The sequence below is a fragment of the Amblyomma americanum genome, chromosome 1 (assembly GCF_052857255.1).
Source record: "Amblyomma americanum isolate KBUSLIRL-KWMA chromosome 1, ASM5285725v1, whole genome shotgun sequence".
Taxonomy (NCBI): Eukaryota; Metazoa; Arthropoda; class Arachnida; order Ixodida; family Ixodidae; genus Amblyomma; species Amblyomma americanum.
Window position 1 is genome coordinate 175,750,004 of NC_135497.1, and position 22,274 is coordinate 175,772,277.

General features: G+C 44.4%; 1 protein-coding gene across 2 annotated transcripts in view; it reads left to right on the plus strand.

The window, feature by feature from the left end:
- l(3)76BDm (trafficking protein particle complex subunit 8 homolog l(3)76BDm) overlaps nucleotides 1–22,274 on the plus strand; it is an 82,474-nt gene that overhangs the window by 49,255 nt on the left and 10,945 nt on the right. For both annotated transcript variants that reach the window (XM_077647841.1, XM_077647842.1), the window contains exons 16-24: nucleotides 900–974; nucleotides 3,107–3,349; nucleotides 7,659–8,029; nucleotides 11,398–11,542; nucleotides 11,638–11,734; nucleotides 15,482–15,550; nucleotides 15,666–15,718; nucleotides 16,336–16,497; nucleotides 19,954–20,055. In XM_077647841.1, the coding sequence (XP_077503967.1) occupies nucleotides 900–974; nucleotides 3,107–3,349; nucleotides 7,659–8,029; nucleotides 11,398–11,542; nucleotides 11,638–11,734; nucleotides 15,482–15,550; nucleotides 15,666–15,718; nucleotides 16,336–16,497; nucleotides 19,954–20,055 (1,317 nt within the window). The remainder of the gene's footprint in view (nucleotides 1–899; nucleotides 975–3,106; nucleotides 3,350–7,658; nucleotides 8,030–11,397; nucleotides 11,543–11,637; nucleotides 11,735–15,481; nucleotides 15,551–15,665; nucleotides 15,719–16,335; nucleotides 16,498–19,953; nucleotides 20,056–22,274) is intronic.

Here is a 22,274-nt window from a genome sequence, read left to right on the forward strand (position 1 = left end):
TCGGTGGCATTCTGTGTATTTTTTTTTTGTTAGGCACTAAAAGAGTATAGGAAGCATTGCACCAACAAAAGCATGACTGCAACGGCCAATTACAAATACCTCAACTACAACTGTGTTGTGCACACCACGTGATCGCAGGGCCAGCGATCACAGCACGACTAAAACCTACAACGGCTTGCACCGGAACCTTAGCGGCGTGGGCGGCGCCCAAGTGTGGCGAGATGCGCCCAAGTGCGCACGTCTGCTTGTGTGGCCGTCTTGTTTTTAACTTTTCATTGTTTTGCGTCTCTAGTAAATTTTCAGCACATTGGTACTCGCTATGGGCAGACTTCTTTCTGCGAGGAATGGTGTAAGCCAGGTGCTCCTAGTTGAAATAACTGTTTTTTTACTAGATGTTCGAATTATCAGGAGTTGTCCCCCATTGAAATGCACAGGGCTATGCCAGGACCCGGATGTCAGTTCAAATTATCCCGTAAGTTAGAATTAACAGAGTTCGAATTCACAAGCTTTTAGTGTCTGTGACCAGAATTGCTGAAATGTTAAGTGTAGTAGCCAAGAAATTGTGTTATCTGGGAATGTATTGAACAGAAGAAAATAATGTAACTCTCTGAGACATTTTTATTTCCCGCAATTATGAGTGTGTGAAATGGTAAATCATATGAACCAGGAATGTATCGGTGAAGTTCTATTGTATTTGATGTATCTAGTTGGAATTACAAGCTTTTTTCGTCATAGAAAAGCAGTGACATCTTTCGGGACATTTGAATGTAGTTGGGCTTAATAGGTGAATTAATTAATGATGGATTAACTGATTTAGTATTAACAAAGTCACTGAGTGAATATAGCCTCGCGGTGAACCCCCTGTACAAACTGACTACCTTCTTTTTGTTGCATTTTAGGATTGTGACCTGGATGGAGTGATAAGAACAGACATCCTCAGTGAGGTCCTTCTTGAACCTGAACAAACTCAAAAGGTGGGTGTCATATGAAAGACGTGATAGCCGCAAGCTCTGATACTTTGTCATAATGTCTTAGCACCCACAAAACAGCATGATGCTAAGTCTTTCTGGCCTGTTTTAGCCGGTGGTGAAATTTGGTGTGTGAACTAGAGGGACAGACGTAGCTAGCTTCTGCTGCTACTAATGATTCTGCATAAACATGTTGTAGTTTTAAAAACTACGATTTAAAACTGTAATTTAAGATCTACAATTAAAAACTACACAGATGTGTAGTTTTCAATTTGGAGGAAGGTTGTAGCTGGTGTTGCTTGCCCTCATGATAGCAACATCAGCTGCGATGTGTTCAGCTGGATTTTATGAATTTTTAGCATAAACTCTCATACATTTTGTTAGTAGTTTTTAGTATTGCTAAAATTTTAAGACTGCAAATAATTAATCAGTTGTTAGAGAAGAGTGAGGAATGACAAAAAAAGTTTGTCAAAGCAATGCCTAAAGAAACACAAGAACTGACTCGTAGGTCATGTACCAATGAATCCTACTTGACATTACTAGACATCATGCTTGAAAGATTTCAATTTAATATGAATGAGCACTGACTCGCCGCAGTTGCTCACGTTTAGCTGCTTGTCCCAAGGTTGTGGGACCAAATTGCGGCTGCAACGAACGCATTTTGATGGAAGCGAAATGCGACCACATTTCAGGTAGGGAGAAACACTAAAAGGGTGGCTATGTAGTTTAGCATTTCCACTGAAACAAACTGTGAAGTGGTGCTGTGGATCATTAACACGATCTACCATAAGCTTCACAGAGGCACAAACAACAGCTAAAGGAAGTTGCTGCTGGCGTGGCATGCTGAAAAGGGAGCTGGGGACCACATGCTTTTATGATGAAAGATTTTGACTTTGTGGAACATTATTTCAGCACACAAAGCTCTGGTGTGCTTGCCTTGATATGTGACTTTGCTGATTTGGCTTGCTGAGCTATGCCAGAGCTCCCACTCAGCATCTGTCATTGTCTCAGGTAAATTATGGGGACACGATACCCTAGTGCTATTGTTTTTATGCTAAAGGGGGACTGAAATTGAAGCAGGTGCATACATTAGCCACATCCTTGAATGCAATTAGCTCTTTTTGCATTTTTTATCCTTTACTGAACAGTCCTGCTTTTTCCAGCAAGACAGTGCCTTTGTACCTAGGCCAAAATAGTTCCAGAAGTTGTACAGCATGCTTCAACCTGACTTGGTCTCTGCCCAAAAGTGTTGCACCAAATCCCCATATTTGTACCCATTAAACTTCTAACTACTCAATGTTCTTCATTCTGAAAGGGAAGTTTTGCACAAAGCAGCACATCAGTTTGGAGGTCGTTGAGTAGGTGGGGGAGTGAATGTGAAAAACTTCCTTAGCAGAGCCTGTGCCATGGTGTAGCTGTACTTGGAGACTTTCGAAGCGGTAATTGAAATTAAAAGCGGAGTGAAAGGAAATTTCAAATTCTGTATTAAGCTTCAGGGGTCGTGAATAGTGCTGCTGAAGAATGCTTAAATTTGGTTGACTCTCAATGGGAATGTCTGTGTTTGGGGTGCACCCTGTAATATATTGCAGTAATAGACTCATAGGATGGTTTGCAGTAACATGAGCACAGTGGTGTATCTTAAATTTATGGTGCCGCAAAGTGTGCACTGCGATTGCTATCATCAAGCAACACAAGCTGCTTCACCATTTTCTTAGGGATGTGCATTCCCTTTTAATGTGTTGTGGAGAACAAACATTTGTTGGACACTGCAATGGTTGTAGTGAAAAATAACACAAAGCAGATGTTGCAATTCTAGGATAGGATGAGGTTTTGCTGGCTGTCACTAGCTTTTCATTTACCCAGTTCATCATGAACTCATAACCTTTTATGTTCCATGCACAATCTTTTTAAAAGTCAGCTGTTGACCTAAAAAACAAATGTCATGCTGTAATTAAGGACTAATGTAACTAGTCATATTCATTCTCAATGGCTCTGTAGGTGTGGGTGTGAGTGATGTGGCTAAATTGACTTGTTAGAGGATTTCTGTGCCATTTGTGTCTATGCTGTGATTTTTGTTATCTTCAGTGATCATGATGTTACATAGAATCATGACCAGAACATGTGGCATTGATGCACAGGTGCAGCTGAAGGTGCGCCCACAACAGCGGGGCCAGCTGCAGGTTGGTGGGCTGGCATACTGCCTAGGGCTGTCGCCAGCGCAGCGCGAAGCTGCTGCACCTCTGGGGCCACTTCCAAGTCCTGTCCACGGTTACCAGCCACTAACCTTGCCTGCCAAGACGTCCCCTGCCCTACCTCTGAAGGGGCCCCGCCCTGACTGGCGCCTCCAGCCCACTGTTGTGGGAGCCATGCCTAGACTTACGGTCAGTCCATTTCCAGTGGTTTTAACATGAAGTAATCCTTTACATTCTGGGTTGAGATGTTCCTACTTTACAAGGGCTTTAGGAAACCTTGCATTGGGGATGGATATGGGCAAATGTAGTCTCCTGCTTTATACAATGAGATGTTTAGGATCGGAATGTTCAGAAATGGATGGGTAGAGCCACTTGTCATTCTGTGGATGTTACTGTGTGAATACTTTTCATTTTCCATTGGAAGAGGTTGTGCAGAATACCTGTGGATGGCCACATTTCAAAGCCTTTTCAATGGATGACTTGATACAGGGAATTGGAGTGGAGAGAGTGCTAGTATTCATTTTCATTTAAACAAAAGTCATGATTGCTGGAAGGGGTATGTGGTGCTGAATAAGTTCTAAACCTATGTGTGGTTGTCATTCTTCCACTTAATCAGCAGTGGTGAACTTGCTTGTGTCCAAAGGTAATGAGTATTCCAAAGCTAAAGCTAAAGAGTATTGTATTGTGCATTCATCAAATATTTGATCAACGAAAGGTTGCCTCACGCACTGGCCACAATCACATGAAAAGTGCGCCCAAGAAATTGGTTAAGAGGCTGCACTCTCAGTAGTGGTGATTCCCTTCTCTCTCTTGCTAGGAGAGAGCGGGGTGCATCACAGTGCTTACACCTGTCTCCTCTCTTTGCTACCTGCGACCAGTTTGGTCGCGCGTGGTTTAGTGGCCTTCATGGGGGGGCTTTCACTCATGGGCTGCGATGACCACACAACACTTCTAACTACTGTACATAGTTGGGCAGTAAGGCTGTTTCATTGAGCCTTTCTGCCTGGAGCCCTCTCTGTGCTGTGCCAGTGAGTTAGGTGTCCCTTGTACACTGTGAAGTAGACCTACCCGTGACTCGCACAGAGTTCATGCTATACTGCCATACTATACTGCCATATAGCAACATCTACCCATGGTGTCTTAGGCTAATATAATAGGGAACAATGCATTTGGAGTGATTCTTGTTTATTAATGGCACTTTGAGAGCAATCATTAGGAGCTAGGCATAGACACTTAATGATTTTATCAGCAGGGAAGATCACTGCTACAATTTTTTGGTATGTGAATATGGGCCTCCTCATTCATTGCCTATATTACAGCTCAGTGCTTTTCCACCTTCCCCATGCTTTAGAATGGGCTAATTGAAATGGTTTTGCTGGCTATGGAAATACAGTGCATGTGAGTGCATGTGGTGATTTTCTTGTTCTTTCATCCCTGCATGCATTGCACTGTAGTGACAGTGCAAGCTAGGGAAAGAGAATACCAGGGTAAATTTTCTGCTGCTTTGTGACAATGCCCCACCATACAAATCCCATTTTGCACTTGTGAATACATGGTATAATACGATCTAAAAGAGGCCCTGAAACACCTCTTTCACAGTTATAAGAAAGGCTTTGGGATCAGCTGAGAACCTTGCAGCATTGTCCTGAAAATTTTTTTGCTAAATGTGCAACAGGAACTGGAAAACAAAAGGTGTGGTGTGTAGTTTTTGAAGGGTTCCTATAGATGGATTCCGTCCTCAGTCTTCCCCTGACTTGTGCCACCTAGAGTGGTGCCCTGTCTATGAAGTTCATGGCCATGGAGAGGGAACATGCGCTGACATTTCATGGGTTGCTTCATTACGACTGCATAAATAGTTGGAAAAGCCATTGTAAGAAATCAAGGAGAGCTTACTTAGTGGTCTGTTTTCAAGCGCTATGTACCATGTAGGATTCTGCAAGTCAGTTGAGGTACCCTAAAAACTGAAATATAGGATGGACTGGAATATTGGTTGACCCTCCAACTTACGAATTCTAAAAATAAAAAAAAAAACTATCATTGAATGGCAGTAGTACAGAAAGACGCCCTTACCTTGAAATAAATGCAACAGTCAGCTGCACAGTGATGACACTATTTTCATTTGCATTTAAGTGCTGCTCATATGTACAGTGCATGCCACAAGACCATGAAGTGCACAAGCGTTACTCGGAATCATCCGAGTCATCAGAACTCGAGCTGGATGACAAATGCGTCTCGGTGCCCACGTCACACAGAGCATCATTCTCTGTGCTGTCCAGCACATTGCTGATGCTGCATTTTTGAAAAGACTTGGGCACCGCACCGTCTCTTCGAGCAGTTTCTGGCAGATGCTGCCAGAAAAGTACGCTGCCATAGAACAAAGTCCTTTTGCTTCATAAATCACCGCGCCCATGATGGCAAGCCATTGAATTGTGCCCTCATGAGTCCAGAGGCACGTGCTGTCTCAACAGCTATCGTGTGGATGGACACTGAAGTCACGGGCAGCAATCTTGCACTCAGTTCCCGTATGAAACCTGCAACCTTGGCTTCGAGTTTGGGGTATGCTGCAGTCTGTCCATGAAATAAGGTTTTCTTCTGATTGTTGCACGTTGTGATGCACTGCTTTAGGTTTCGCCAGTATCAAATGTCTTTGTCGGATGCTCAAAATTCACGCTGTGCCACCAGGTTGCCATGCGCTTCTGCATATTGTAAGCCTTTTCTTAAAAGCTACGTATGTGAATTGCTTTAGGCTTCTGCTCATTTTGAGAGAAAAGAGAAAAAAGCAGCCCAGAACTGAAGCAGCTTTGCTACATCAACAAAAAAATTAAGTGGCATCTCTATGTTGCTCTACTAACAATGGTGATGGGGATGGAGGCTGTTGACCTTCAACTGCCCATTGTTGCAAGACTCGCAAAGTTTTTCCGCTAATGACCGGTACATAAGACAGTGGTTGAATTTTTTTCCATATTTTTTTGAAAAAAAGTTCGACCTATATTCCGGTTTTTGTGAGAGATGACATACTCTATCTGCTTTGACTTGTTTATTTGTTGCACTCGAGGGGTGGTCCAGGGCCCCTGTGACCTTTCGTATCCTTCAGACTCTTCCTGTAGTGTGTTATCCTTTTAAAACATTTGGGGAAGCACTTTGGAGGACACATATCACATGGTTGTGGCCACGGATGAAGATAGACAATAGTGCCAAACTCGGGCACGCCGCAGTGTATTCACCCTGCCCGTTTGCCACCTCAGCATCCCACGTCCCACAAGCATTCAGCTTCACACTGTGCTCTCTCTCCTTCGCTTGCTGAGGTGGTTTCATGCATGTTTCTGCTATCCCTACCCTCCTTCATGGCAAGACCTCATCGACAGGGCATTTGTCGACGTTGCCGTGGAACAAAGTGCTGGTGTCACCGGCATATGCAAAGAGTGCTTCAAACTTGACGGTGCGCTTTGAAGCAGGAACCCTCACTTTAAAGTGAATTCTTCATTACTGTGGTTTTCAGTCCGTTCGGTATCCACACATGTGCCAGTGGGCTTTCACTTAATCTCATCTCTCCTATAACAATATGTATGAGTGATAAATTTTCTTATTTTCTTGTTTAATTTGGGGATTCTGCTGCTTCTAGGCATAATGAAAATCGTTGGTCTATTGACAACAACGGTTCCTGTTTTAAAAACCGGATGGCATCACTGTAGGTGAAGCTATCATTGCATCTCTGTTTGTAGACACTGAACAAATGCGGATACAGCCTACAGCCTATCTTCTCACAAAATGCTTGCGTTTAGCGTATGGAAGCATGCATGTGCCATTATAAAAGTATCGTTAAGTGTACTTAGTATTACTTTATTTAATGTAGCACTTTTAGATTAATGAGCCGATCCATGGGTACTGAATGAATGATGTACCAAACGCTTCTTGCTTTATGCCATGTCGTCTGCGTACCACTCATGTCATTTGGTGTGTCTATGTGCGCCCTAGAAGATACTTAGCGGGGCAGGGAGGATGCAGACGACTCAGCTGTTGAGACAGGCAGTATGCAGACGACTCCCATAGCCATCATGACGCCTCAGCAGAGCGCCACAAAGCAGACAACAAACTTGAAGCATACCACGGCATATGCATGCGTTTGCAGAAGGGAGACAAAGCACATGGAACTCCAGGGACGCAGGGGTGAGGCAGGAGAGCTCTACCACGGCCAAAGATCCTAGCTGAAGACCAAATCTAGGCACCATCTATAGGGCACACCACCAAGCCTACTCAAATTTAACACTAATGACCCTCTCTGATCAGCAGAGCTGGCTCTCCTGTCTATCTTACTCTGCGGTTGTGACCATCTGTAGAATGCAGCCAACAAATTTTCATGCATGTAGCAAGACCTTTTTAGGTATCAGGCCCTGCTTGAGATGTTAACTACTGAGATCAAAATCTTCTTGTTCCTGTAAGTGTCAGTTCTGTGTTGGTCTTACTACTTTATTGAACACCTCGGGTGTGTTGCGCCTAGGTGACCTTCTCTGAGCTGCCAAGCCAGCTACTTTGCGGAGAGGTGTGGAAGGCAACACTGAAGCTCCACAATGCGGAGGGCTGCCCAGCGCTGCACTCTCTGCGGCTGGCCTGTGCACAGCCACAGCTGTTCTGCCTGTGCTCTGCCTCCGATGAAGAGGATGAAGCATACCATGAGGAACCACTGCGGCCAAGCCCCCCTGTGCTGGCACAAGCACGTCCACTAGCCTGGGTGCAGGCTCCTGCTGTTGGTGCATGCATGGAAGGTGGCCAAGCAGTGGTGCTGCCCTTCTGGCTGCGTGGTGCTGAGAAGCCTGGCCGGCATGTGCTGCGCCTGCTGTTCTACTACCAAGGTCCTCAAGGGCAGCTTTCGTGAGTGCCATACATACATGATTGTAATGCGAGTTTTTTTCTGGGAATCGTATTTTTGAGAACGCACTTTGCGTTATATTCGAACCTAAGACGCTAATAAAACTTTATTTTAGCTACTTGTCAGGATGGCTGTACCACCAAGCTCGCGAGTTGTGAGGAGGAGAAACCAACTTTTTGGCAACCTCAGGGCCATAGAACAAACGCAGATGAGGCAGAGAGAGGCTATGAAAGTGGAAAGGATATGCAGGCGTGGCTGTTGAGAGGGAGAACACAGGAAAGAACCAATTGAAAGAACCCTATGGAGTAGGAAAATGGAAAATGGGGTGAAGGGCTGGGAAGGGCAAAACACATGGCACTGTGCAGAAACGAGCGACGGCGGCAGTAGGCTTCACAGCGACAACAGCTTCAGATGCGTCAGGCTTATAATAAGAATATCTTTTATTCACTTCAGTTCGTAACTACATGCTCCAGCCCGTATAAGCGTTATCACTTGTGCGAGTGGCTGGGCAGCCGGGGTGTAAAGTACATGACTCAGCAGTGAATAAAATACAAAAACAAAGAACACAAAAGAGCACAGACCATATACAGACTCGGAAATTGCTTCCGCGATGCAAGGCGAACACATGTACAAGCAACGTGCAGTACAAAAAAGTATTCCACCGTTATCATCATACACAAAATGACAACGCCGAGAACGTGGAAAAAAAAGATAAAAAATTTGTCACTCAATATTATTAAACCACGATCGAAGAAACTTGTTAAGTTTTTTTAATCCATTAATGCTCGGGGCGATATATATGTTGTTGAAGTAATAAGGAACATAATGACTGCAGGTTTTTTTTCCATAATCAGTGAAAATGCGGCGTATTTTTCCGACTGAAGGAGGGGCTGTACTTTAATATTGTCGATTTTAAAGGAGCTCTGGAAAAAGTTTTTGTGCAATATGTCAAAAATAAATTGCTTGTGTACAGGTTGCATCTCAAAATGTTCTATACTAGCTATTACTGCTTTATCATGATTGTTGGTTCCGTAGGCGAGATTAGTTGCAATTCTGTACAGTATGCGGCTTAGTATGTTTAGTTTATATAATGATGCGGTGCCATAAATTGTTATTCCATGTCGCAATATAGACTCTCCTAACCCTTTATAAACCATTTTTCTAACCGACACATCGCAAATAGATCGTAGGGCATACGTATAAACGCAGATGTTTGGCTAGCTTTTGAATATGAAAGTTCCATGACAGAGTTTCGTCATATGTCATCCCAAGATACTTGAAGCTCCATTTATGTTCCAAAGGTGGGCATGCACAGCATGTACAGTTCCTGTCATGAAGATATATATTAAAGCATGTTATAAGTTGTTTGTATGGACTATAAAAACAAAGAAGGCAGGTTTTTGAGGTATTAGTGTAAATCTGATTAGCATTGAACCATTCTATCTCGCATACTTTGCATTGTATTCAACATGATTGAACATTTTTATATGATGATGTACCTCAATAACAATATGAATAGCAGAGCTCCACATGGCAGGTCTTTGGCTGCAGTTCCATTTCAATCGTAAGCAAAAAATATTGAGGGAAGGTGTCTTGGACCCTGAAGAAATTTCCTAACTAGGCTTGTTTTTTCCCCATTATATGGGAACTAATTGAGATGTGCTGAAACTAATTGCATTATTGAAAACAGGAGGAGAAATACATGTGCACACCTAGGTAATTTCATTACGATATCTCTAATAATAAAAATTTTCATTTTAAAACCCACGTCTCCCTTAACCTCAGCTGCTCTAAAAGCACATAGTTCTTTGGATGACATCCTCGTGTGTTAGTTTAATGCTGTTCACTTGTCTTCGTTAGCATGCCAGGCTTTTTCATCCTGCTGGGAGCAAACTTAGCTAATAGTAATATGTTTCTCTTTTTGTACAATTTAGATAAGCATGATGCAGTAGAATCTCGATACGAACCCGGTTTATACGAATTTTGGGATGAAAAGAATCCTGGCCAGAGTGCATTGTGTGCAATGAGCAGAAATTTGGATGTTACGAAAACCCTCCGCCCCACTGTGGATGAGACAAATGCGTGAGCTGTGGCTGCACCCTCCAGCACCAAGTACTTGCTGCATGTACATCGCCGACACCGTGATCGCCAGTTGCGTGGTGCACACTCAACAGCCGTAGATAAAACTCATCAGCTAAGAACAGATTTGTGTAAATTCTGCATACAAATCTTGTTTGTTTTGGATGATACGAATATTTTACGTGACCTTGTGAGATTACCATGATCGAGATTCTACTCTAGCACTAAATAAATGTGTTCTGACACTGATGATCTAGACTGGGGTTCTCAAACTTTTTTGCCCCAAGGAATCCCAACAGCCTTCAACATGTGCCAAGGAACCCCCCTCACAATCTGTAGTCACAAGCGTCACAGTTGGTCGATGTTGCTTGTAAATGGACCATGTGTGCTTTTTTCTTGCTGTTTCATTCACTTTTGTAAGTACCGTGTTTACACTCATAATTTTTACTTTTTTGCTTTAAATTAGGGCTTTCAAAAAGGGGGTGCGCAAATTATGCAAAAATATTCTGAACACGTCCTAAATACTCTGCAAAGGTCATAACGTGCAATATATACTGTATATTGCCGCCTATAGGTAGACCTCTCATCTCGCACCCCTCGCTGGCCAATAAAAAAGTTGACTCAAGTATAAGCTGCATACCCCCTCCTGCCGCACTCCACATTACGTAGTTCCATGCGGGATAGCATGATGGTGCGTATGCAGCTCAAAGCTATAAATGCACAACGATACAATTGCAGAACCACCAGTCAGAGGCGAAGGAGATAACAGGCGATAAAATGGCGCCTCGTGTGCGGCCCGACTGACTAGTGGAAAACCAAACAGCAAACGGTTCGGTAGTTTTGGATTCCGGCGTGTGCGCGCGCGCGCAACTGTTCACTCGAGAAAGCGACCACCAACGACCGCCAGCGCGAGCGAGCTGGGTAAACGGCACACAATTTGTCGCCTAGACACTCGCAACTTTTCGCAGCCGCACACGCTGCCCGCGTAGTCGTGGGCCACGGGCAGCCGCGTGAACACACAGAGACTTTAGTGGCACTTAATGCCTTGGCGTGCTGCCAAAGTTTGTGCTGCGGATGGCACAGACGCTGACGGCATGAAACTGAGGGAGAGCTAACGCTCAGAAATGAGTTTTAACACACCACATATGTTGTCTGCTTCGCGCACGCCCGCCTGTAGTGTACCAGAAAGCGAGGACAGGCCATTTTGGGTGCTCGTGGAACCTGTAAAAGCAGCCCGTGGAACCCCTGATCTAGACACTTGTAGCTCTCCTCACCTGACTGTATATTGCAGGCACCGTGTTCTGTGGCACCAAATCAGCTTTACCACCCTGCCATCGTTAACGCTACAGGCATCTGCTCGCCAGAGCGTCTCCCTTGGCATAGGAGGCTCTCCTGATGGAGCGCTGCTTTCTCTTCAGGTGTCCAATGCTTGTGAGGTAAGCTTACGGCAGGGAGCAGTGGGGATGTTGGGCAAGACACACACCTTTGATTTCTTTGCTGAATGCTATGTTGGTTCATGTGTGTGGTGCAGACTGAGGGCCTGGATGGTTTCGACTTGAGCTTGCTTCAGGTGACATGTGTCAGCCGTGTCTGGAGCTTGGTTCCCCTCACATCACATCCGAAGTTTGGTGAGTTGAGTGCCATATTTTTTCTCACAAACTAAACAATTCATTCACAGTCGCCGACCAATTTTTTTGGACTCGAAAGGACCCGAAAAATGGTCTGAATAATCGAACAGTCCAAAAAATTTGTGAAGTACAAAATCACTTTATTGAGATGAAATCGGCGTAAAAATGTCACTGATTTTACCTTACGGAAAATTTCTCTTGCTGGCGACAATTTGCGTTTGTATTTGCGCCAAAGTTGTGCTTTCACTGTACACGCTAGACAGCAAGGTCACAGCATTTAGTTGAATACTTCCCACGCTTCTTTGACGGACCCGGTGGTACCGGCGAGGCCATGTTGTCCACAATCCGAGTGTGCACCACTCCGCTCGTCAAACACACGCAAAGACAAGGCACTTCTCGTTCAAAGCGGTGGAACCGCCGGACACTATCACAATACGGCAAACGGATGTAACTTCGTGAAGACTTTGTGCCACTCAGTCGACACAGTGAGAAAAACCCAAGTGATGAAACGGCGAATGACGAACGTATGAGACCCACCGTGGTGGCTCAGGGGTTAGGGCGCTCGACTACTGATCCGGAGTACCCGGGTTCTAACCCGACCGCAGTGGCGACGTTTCGATGGAGGCGAAACGCAAAGGCGCCCCATGTGCTGTGCGATGTCAGTGCATGATATTTCAAAAAGTATCTTCAATACCGAGGCCCGTTGCCATAATTGTATATCTGCTGCCGATACGAGGTACAGAAAGAAAATTGATTTCCGATACAAATCTGGATACATCACAGAAATCCAACATTAATAAAGCTGGTTAAGAAATTTCTCTGTGCTTTCTGGAACCTTAGTGTATTCAATATATTGCACTGTTTTTTACAGCGTTTAAACAAATCCGTCCGCATGGATTTCTTTAAGGTCTAATTTCATTTATGACTTGAAGAGCATTGCAAATTAAAGAAACATTAAGATGCCGACTGCTTAGGAGCGCCATCTTGCTTACCGTAGGAACGATTGACAACTCAGGCTGCTAGAGGAGTATCTGCCTTTTCAAACTAGGGTTGAAGATTATGCGTTCTCTGATTACCAGTGAACTAGTAGCCATCATCTGCTAACCAAATGTGATTGAAGCAGTGCATTTCACTCGGGTGTATCAGGTGGCGCTGTGCATTGGCAGCAGGGTAGGTGCCTGGTCACTGCACCAATGTGACTCCTTTATAAAAAATGATTCTTGCCAACAGCAAAAAGTACTTTTCCAGTTTTTTTTTATTTTAACTAATTCAATGGCTTTACCATTTAACTGTTTTTGTTTTCTCGTGCACCATTACCCGCAGCATTTTCCAGCCCTCAATGTGGCCGTTTTCGCAGAAATTGAAATACCGTATTTCGCAGAAATCGAAATTAAAGAACAACACAAGGGCACTTTTCAACTTTAACGCAAACAATGCTATTACAACGTCTCAGAAATCACTGCAAAAAAAGTTCTGTTCCCAAAGTTTATACTCCAAATTTACTTTAAAAAATGCAGAAAACTTGAAATTTTTCTTCTGTTAAGCGCTTTTATTGTGAACCAAAGTGGTGTCATCCGTGGGTTATCTTCTGGGGCATAACAGAGCATCTCAATACCTGTCAAGATAAACTTCGGCAGCAAGCAGCGGTTCCTTTGGAGCATGATATTTGGAGAAAATGATATATATTTTTTTCCAAAAGAACGCTTCTCTATACTTATATACTTGTCTTTCCTTAAATGGTATGAATTTTTTCAGCCAAATTTAAAATTTTGAGAAATTGGCGCATCCCTTTTTCCATGCAATGACCTCTCTCAAACTTTTGTGGTTTAACATCACTAGTGCTTATCAAAGTATCAAAGTTTTTGTGGCACTTTTTTTATTTAGCATAATGTTGTCATTGTATTCTATTACTGTACAAGAAAGGTTCGATGAAAGCTTTTGCATCTAATTGTGATGAAGATATGGTAAATTTTTGTGTAGAGGAGTGAAAATATTCCCTGTTAGGTTTTAGCTGTATGCGTTATGCTGCCCTCTGTCCGCAGCTGTCAGTGTGAGCCAAAATAGGCCTTAGCAGTGATAGCCACATTGCACTTGAAGTGTGCCTGTACCAACTGGGAGGCTTTCTTTAGTCAATCGGGATGAGATTTAATGTGACCCTGATACAATAAAAGCTTGTTAATTCAAACTTCAAGGGACGGGAAAAAAATGTTCGAATTATCTGAAAGTTCAAATTATTGAATGACCCTGAAAAAACTAAGAAGAACCCCTTGCATCACAGTCAATTTATTTGGTGAAAGACAGACCAATGTTGCTTGGTTTTGAGATGAGAGTGGTGCAGCTGTGACTGTTTTTAGCGGCGGAGCTACATCGTTACTGCGGTACACACCTCACAAGGGGCAGTGTCACATGTGAGGAAGCTTCACCTCACAAACTGCGAATGGCACATGGCGACTGCGCAGTTTCGGCGCACTGGAAGAACAGAAGAACCATGCGGACGAAAGCGCTTAGCAGCACCGAAGTGTCAACAAAAGGGGGAGGGGGGGGGGGCAGAAAATGCTAGCGAGATGCGCCAATTGGTGGCCAAAACAGCACACAGCTGGTCTCAGTTTGGTTGGCATCAGGCTGGCACGAAGCTCAGAAAAGTGAAACCAAAACTATGCTGCGTGACTGTTCTTGAGACGGGGCCTTCCGTTCGGTGCCACGCCTGCCGTTATACACACGTCAGAGGTGCGCGAGTGACTTTGTAGCATGGAATTTTGGTTTGAGTAGGGCTATTGGGATGACTGGTTGTCGTACCGGTCATACTTGGACACGACCATCCTTTTTGAGCCCATTCGAATTAACAGGTGCGAGACCCATAGCTTCCAATTTAGTGAGCATACGATGCCATAGACTTACTAGGGTGTTGGCCGAGACTGCGCTGGCAGTTTGAATTATCCAGATTTTTGAATTAACGAGCTTTTGATGTAAAACCAACAGTCAAAACTGTGAACATTTTAGCTTTCCACCTTAAAAATTTCTGACAGCAGGTGAAACTGCAGGAAGTGTCATGGCCTCTGCATTTTTAAATTAAGGGAATTCGGTCAGTTGATTAGTTTTACAAAAGGCAGGCTATGCTGAGTGTTACTTGAACCTTCTGGGAGAATTGAAAGCCATCTTTTAAAGTAAACCCCCTGGAAAGCTGGAGTGTAGCATCGTTTCACTTTGGATCAATGCACCCTGCACGCAGAATATCTTTCCCTAGAAGCACTAATTGCCTGTAGCTCTCAACTGTTACTGCATCTGCATTTTTGCCTCATGTCGCACTCTAACTTTTACTTTTTCTATTCGTGAAGAAAAGCCTAAAATCAAAATTATTTTCCAACAGGCGATGTAGTCAATGCTGCTGTTGATGAGTGGTGTGACTCTGAAGAGGGATCCTTCCTGTTTTCTTTAATGCTTGGCAAATTTTGAACATAGATGGAATAAGGGCAGGGGGAGATGCTTGCGTGGTTAACAGCGGGAAAAAGACAGCAAGGACAAAGGAAGAGACGACATGACGAGCGCAGTGGTGCTATGTATAACAGTAGGGGAGTTTTGTCACTCTCAGACAGACACAAGGCATAGGCTCAGAACTTTTCATCCAACCTTCACATGTGTAACATTACTTATTGTGCTTTTTTTTTTACTTTCAGCTTTTTATTCATGGAAAAGCATTTTCTTGCTGAGTTCTGATGTTTTAAGTGGCTTTTCAATTGTTCCTTTCAGGATCACCAGTGCTCAAACCTCAGGAAACAAAAAACCTAGTCTTGCGAGTCACACCCTTTAGTTCTAAATGTAAGTGTCACTTCTCTCTTTTTCTTTTTAAATTTGGTATTGCGGCCTTTTCCGTTCGTTCACTGTCTACTTACTCCATGTTGAAACTTTTATTTCCTTTTTCTTTTTTTTTTAGTAAGCCAGGATAACACAACAGTTGTCTCACAGCTTCCTTTGACTCGAGTTCAGGTATGTAAGACTGGTTTAGTGGTTTTTGTATTGCAAGATTGTATCATATATTTGCAAACATAAAAATGGGTAGCTTGACTGTATCACTCGTATTTGTTACAACCCCAAAAGTATTAGGCCTCATGTTGTAGAAAAAATAATGGCAGAAGACATAGCTTGGTGTGCTGGCAGTAAATTGTTATTGTCCTCAGTAGTATTCAGATGCTCAGCCAAGAGCTACAGCATGCTTGTTTCCATGTGGCTTGCAGATATAACTGCTTCTTTACTTGATAAGGTTTTAAGTTCAGAGATGATTCATGATGGTGTAACATCTCCTTTGCCATTGTATTCTCCTGCCACTGTCACTGCCTTCCTGCTGTTGTGATAATGTAACTTGGTGTGTTGCATTTGGACAAAAATTAGTCGACATTGAGTATTGGTGTGTGCATCTCATGCCGCTTTGTGACTTGCATTGTCCAAGCGATATTTTCTGGTGGCTTCTGAAGCAAAAATACAAGGTTTTATGGTATGGTGCTGGTAAGAGGGGACAATGCACTGCTTACTGGTAAAATGGAGGCGGCAGTGCCTTGTGTCGGTTTGTCTTTGATTGGTCGTGTTATGTGTACTGCCTTGCACAGGTGGAAAGTGGGCGGAGTCCATGCTTGGAGTTCTGCAGCTGGTGTGGCCAGGAGCTTTCGTTGCCTGGAGTTGATGCGCATGTCCCCCAGGGTGCAGGCCCTGCATCTGATGTAGGCCCTGCTTCACCACTCCTTGAAGCCACACTTGCTGTTATCTGGAAGGTGGGTGCTGAACCTGTCTACAAAAACTGGGCAGCCTTAAGTATCAGGAGCAGCCTAAAGATTGATGGAAATGACTGAACAGCACTAACAGACGGGACGGAAAAGAAGAACACAGACACATGTTAGCACTGTTCAGTCATTCCCATCAGCTTGCACCAACCAGCCCGACTAAGCACTCTCCTTGGCCGGAAGAGAGTTGTAACAGATAACACTGTGTCTGGATCTGAGGGTAGAGGCAGAATAGCCCCTATTGTTGATGTGGCTCTTTTATTAGCTACTAGGTAAATGAGTACTCTAGAGCAGTCCTGAGATACATTTCTTTAAAACAGCTCAAGCAGATGTGCCCAGCAGAATGATACATGGCCATGGATGGCAGGCATTGACTCTTGTTAATTCAATCTGCGCTTAATTCGATTCTCATGGGGAGTGTAAAGACAGTGCAAAAAGTGTGCTGGATCCTGGCAGAAGCTGTTGTGAGACACTACCTGCATTGTTTTTTTCACGTGAATAAAAATTGTCACCTTGGTGGTAGTAACAAACTTCCATTTGTTTGGTTGTCTTAGTGCTTGGGCAGTGTTGTAGTGTGTTAGGCACACGAATGTGGATATTTAGTGCTCTCTGCTGTTATGTCTCACGGTACAATTGGAGTGCCGCTAATTTTGCTCTTAAAGGGACACTGAGGAGAACCCTATCAAAATTTTTTTGTTAGCAATATCTGATAGTTCGGCATTTCATGGCTTTGTTGACGCTTGTCCGGGAGAAAAAGATGCATTTATTTCAAAGAAATTTGGATTCGAAGTTGAAAAATTTTTTCCCGCCGCTCCGATTCAAACTCGAGAACTCTTGTGACGACACAGAGAGCTCTTATGACGACACAGAACGGAGTGACATGAAACGTGACGTAAACGGAGACTCCATGATTTCTGGCGGCTAGCGGTGCGGTCTAGCAGCTGCCGAAATGAAAGCTACCGCCGCCGCACGTTGAAGGCATCTATCGGGGGTCGCCACCGTCGCTTCGTTTACGTTCGCACCGGCGTCTTGCCAGCGTTACGATGGATCCCGTTCCCGAACCCGACGACGTAGTTCTCGCAAAAACTCTGGCCTGCATTTCAGCGACCTCGGCCCCACAGAGCGTGCGATGCTTTTGAGGAAGCACGGTTAGGTTAGGCGCCGGCGGGTGGTTTCCCCCTTCCTCAGAGAGCAGCCGTTGCAAACTAAATATCATAACCCCAGTGCGGGGAGTCGCGAGGGGTGCGTTGCGCCCATCGGAGGCTGGCCGGGGCTTTGGGGCCAACAGATTGTGATTCCTTGAACGGAGCGGTTGCACGGCGCAGCAGGCAGCGTCGAGGTCTCCCACGGTTGCATGGGCCAAGTTATTTATTTATTTTTTGCCCGAAAAAACAAATGGGTGCTCGAGGGCGGTCGCGTTTGAAGTCGGCGGCTTGAAACCAAAGCCGGCGCACGACGCTTCAACGGCTTCCGCTTGATCCAACGGGTCCACTGGATCTGGCGCTCTCGCCAACTTGCATGTACCTTCAGATTTGTACTGTGAATGGATTACAATAGACGAGCTCGAAAAGAACAGCTCCGCCGAACTGCCGCAGCTATTGAATATAACGCGCACCTCGCCGCGGAGCCAAATCAGTCTGGCCGGGCCGGCGGCGGCTGGCGCACTCGGCGCGAAATAGATACATGCTCCGATCTCCCCACCAATGCGGTCGGAGTGCGCCGAAGCCGCCGAACGCGTCGGCAGTCAAGCGCAGTTGGAGTATAGAGGGTCTCGCTTTTGACCGACGTGACTTCGCCGTGCAGGGCGAGCGCGCGCGCGCCTCGCCGCAGCATAAACGCTGCCTTAACAGAGCCTGCGCTTAACCGCTAACCAACGTATTCAGCGGCGGCATCCATGGGAGCCACTGGAACCCCCCGCCCACTCACTAAATAAAAGAAAAGAAGTCCGGTGCTGAGGTTCGGAATCGAACCAGGGCCTTCGCCGTTTGAGGCGGAAATGCTACCGCTCCGCTACGACGGCTCAAGTTACAGCCGTCAATAAAGGCGCATCTAGTGAATGCACTATTCTGATGCAGAAATCTCCATGCTTTCGCTAGGTATATCCTGGCCTAACAGAGCTAGGCCATCAGCAATTTTTCTGAACTGCCTTGTACCTTGTCTCCCGTCCCTAATAAACGATTTCCGTTAAGTAGTTTGAAGTTGACTGGCACAGCCGGGAATGTTTCGCCGGGTAAGCGTGCGAATACACAAGTGCTGCCTTGTACGATCACCGACCATCGTGCCATCATAGCTTTTCATCGACCGTGACGATCATCTGACAAGCCTTAACAGGCTCCTTCAAAGGTTAACTAGCACTTGAAGCGGCACTTGGAGTTCCTCTGCTGTTCGGCACTTGTAAATCGAAGCGCGTCAAAAACAAAATCACGGGGCACGCAAAGCTCATAGACGCGAAGCGCCATAACAAATCGAAACTCTCCTGGCCGCCTGTGGCGCCGCCAAGCATCCGTTTTCTTTGCTTCCAACATTCAGGTTGTCTTTTGCCTGCCTTCCTTGTGTGATAAAAGTGCACTATTGGTTTTAAAACAAAACTTACTTCAATATTGATCTGCGCAACCTACCTATGTCTGCCTCAGAGATTCGCGAAACCTAGTAGGATGGAAAATTCCTCCAAGGTGGCGTCTCTTGTCCTATTGCATCACCACACTTGTACTTGCGAGATTGGCCTGTGGTAGCGATACCTGTATTTTGGTTCTTGCTATTTTCTACCTTACAAGAGCTTTGTTTTCAGTAAGAGTGGCGTTTTTGTGATCAGGAGCTGGTATTCTATCGATACAAGCCAACTTCAATTTCTCCTCAGTGTCCCTTTAAGTGTTCTTGCCATCCTGACAAATACATTGTAGTGCTGGTTTTCTGTAATTTTTGGCACAAGGACAAGCTGTACCATCATGGTTACTACATTCACTTTTTCCTTGCAAAGACATAATTACCTGCAGCCATTCCAGAGCATTTGGAGGATTTGAAAGTGGGCGCTTTCTGAGTGGCTTCTACTTTGGACAGAATAGTCTGGAATTACTTTACTGCATGATACAGGAACTGTACAAACTAAAATATTTTTATGCATGGGCAAGTGGCAATAGGTCTCACTCTATTGTATTAGATATATTTCCTTGTGTGTTGCATTGTGCTTGTGGAAGAGCCAACAAATTTGGGATTCTGCCCAATAATTGGAGCAGGGAAGGTAATAATGCATTTATATCTGGCTTTTATGTTTATCATCTTTTTGCCATAATGTGCACAGTAAATTGTATAACCTTATCTCTTGGTAAAGATCACTAATTAGGCAAGATTATTTTGGAGACAAATGATCACAAGTGTAAAACTGCACAAAAGTGCACTAGGTTGTAAGTTGTTTGCTGCTGGTGTTTGTAAGACTGAACCTTCCTGCAGGCGGCAGTGGACCAGGATGGATCCGTGCGTGTGGTCAGAGGTCAGCACCATGTGGCACTGCGGGAATTCTATACAGTGTATTCTTCATTACCGGGCCACGAGGTATGCCGAGCTTTACACTTTACTCGTGTTTTTGTTGGAGTTAAAAGGGATGTATTATGCAGAATCGTGTTGCAAAAAAAAAATTAAAAAAGAAAAAAATTTCTTTCAGTGCTCAGAAGGTAAGTGGTTTCAAAGAAGGGTGTTGCAAGGTCATAGCATCTGCCTGACTGTCTGGGCATCTTGTGGTACAGATTGCAAAAGCAGCCAAATCAGCATATTCTGAATTTTGATATAATTATTGTTTGCATTTAACTTCTGAAACATTTTATGCAAATAATGCAGGAGTGCTGTATGCTTAGGGGTTGGACTTTCCAGTTGAAACTGAGAAAAAAAAAAAGAAGAAAACGATGAAAATACATCGAATTCAGTTTTTGATATATGGTTTTAACCGAAAAAAGGGAGTATTTTTGCCATGCAAGGCATAGTTAGCTGGCTGTTGATTATGAGTTACACTGAGTAAAGTTGACAGTTGACTGATTAGGAACGCCAGCGGTGCGACGAGACGGTGGTGGTGTTGTATAAGGAGGGCAGTTGTCAGATTTGAGGTGTGCAGTTGTGAGATTCCTACTTAGAAGCACCACTTCCTTGCTGCCTGCAAGCTAGCACTATTTGCTCACTGTCATCACCCGCTTAGAGTTGTTAGTCGGTTAAGTAGGTTTATCAACTGCATGCAGGCAGGACACTGACATGAAACCGTGCATGGGTGTCACAAAAAAGTATGTTTTGGCTGCCGCAGTGATTTAGCCAGTTATTTCGCTGCCATCGACACATAGATTATGTGATACATCAGCCTCTTGCTAAATCCAGCTTGACATCTCAATGAAAACATGTCAGCCTAGATCCTAGAAGGAAGCTTCCATCCGCTTTTCTGTCTGCTGGCTGTCTAGTTTACTTGCGTTGCTTTTTGTAATGGCAATAGCAATTCATTCGGCAAGCACAGCTCCAGATACTACCCTTTGCACGTTAAAACTGCTAATAAACTGTTCATGCTGCCAAAAATGCTGAGATAGACTTTAAGTGACATTTGAATGCTCAGGATTGCCACATTAAATCACCGAAAAAAGTAATTCATTCGTTGAAAAAAAATTTTCGCTGAAAAAAAAAAACTGAATCTTGCATTCTAAAGTAAACACCCAAATTCTAGAATCCACCAAATTTTTTGTAAACAAAAACCCAAAAAGTCCAACCTCTTTCTTTGTATGCTATCTGCCAGTATGTTGTCTTTCAAGGAACGTTGTTTTAAATTATAGGTAAAGCCCCGAAATTCGGCGTAGTGAGGTCAAAGACTCTGCAATATTTCGTGGGGAGCCACCCGCGCTTTGATGCATACTGTCTTTTACACAGAAGCGGCCGCACGCTTCACCTCGATGGACCAAGGTCGTTGAAAAGTTGGCTTTTCCTCGCAGCTCACAAGTCTAGTGGATAGCTCGCTGTGGGTGTCTCGAAGAACGCTGAAAAAAAATTTGCGCTATTTTCATAGTTTGGTTCTGAATGTAATATGAGCTGCTTTCTGATGTTGATGATTCAAGAAAAAAAAAACTCATTATATTTGTACAAATAGGCTAATATTAGTGCTTTAGACAGGTGTCGCTATCATGGCTCATGCTATAGAAGCATGCGGGCGCGTTGCTGCCAGAGCCGCAGTGCTTGACACGCTAGCTTGCTTGAGCGGATGGGGAAGCAGATGTATCAAGGCACCAGCAGAGCTAAGTCTGTTGCCATATTCTACATTTCAAGAGGATTCAGGTGAATAAATTAATCGCAGTGCCATCATTATATTAGTCTTTTTGACATCCGCAAACACAGCATCAAAAAAATAAAGTGTAGCTGTTAATACAGAATTCCGCATAAACAAATTAGTGGTGGCTTAGGTCTGGTATGCCTCGTATATGTAGTGAAAGCTGCCGCAACAAGCAAGGCTTCTCTTCTTCCATGGCTTGCAACCGACGGCTGAGCGCATCACTCCCGTATTCATTCGACCCCACGCGCATTCGCAGTAAGGTGCATAGCTAGTCGTGGCATCAATGTGCAGCGGGGGAGGGGGCAAGGCAGCAGAGTCGGCGGCGGACGCGGTGGCGGCACAGCTGTGACGTCATGCGTGGCCCACCTGTGGCGAAACATGCACTTGTGCAGTAGGAGCAGATGGCCAAGACGGGCGAAATCGATCCGGCTAGCCTAGTGTAGCCTTCGCTACAAAAATGTTTAAAACTGCGATTTTT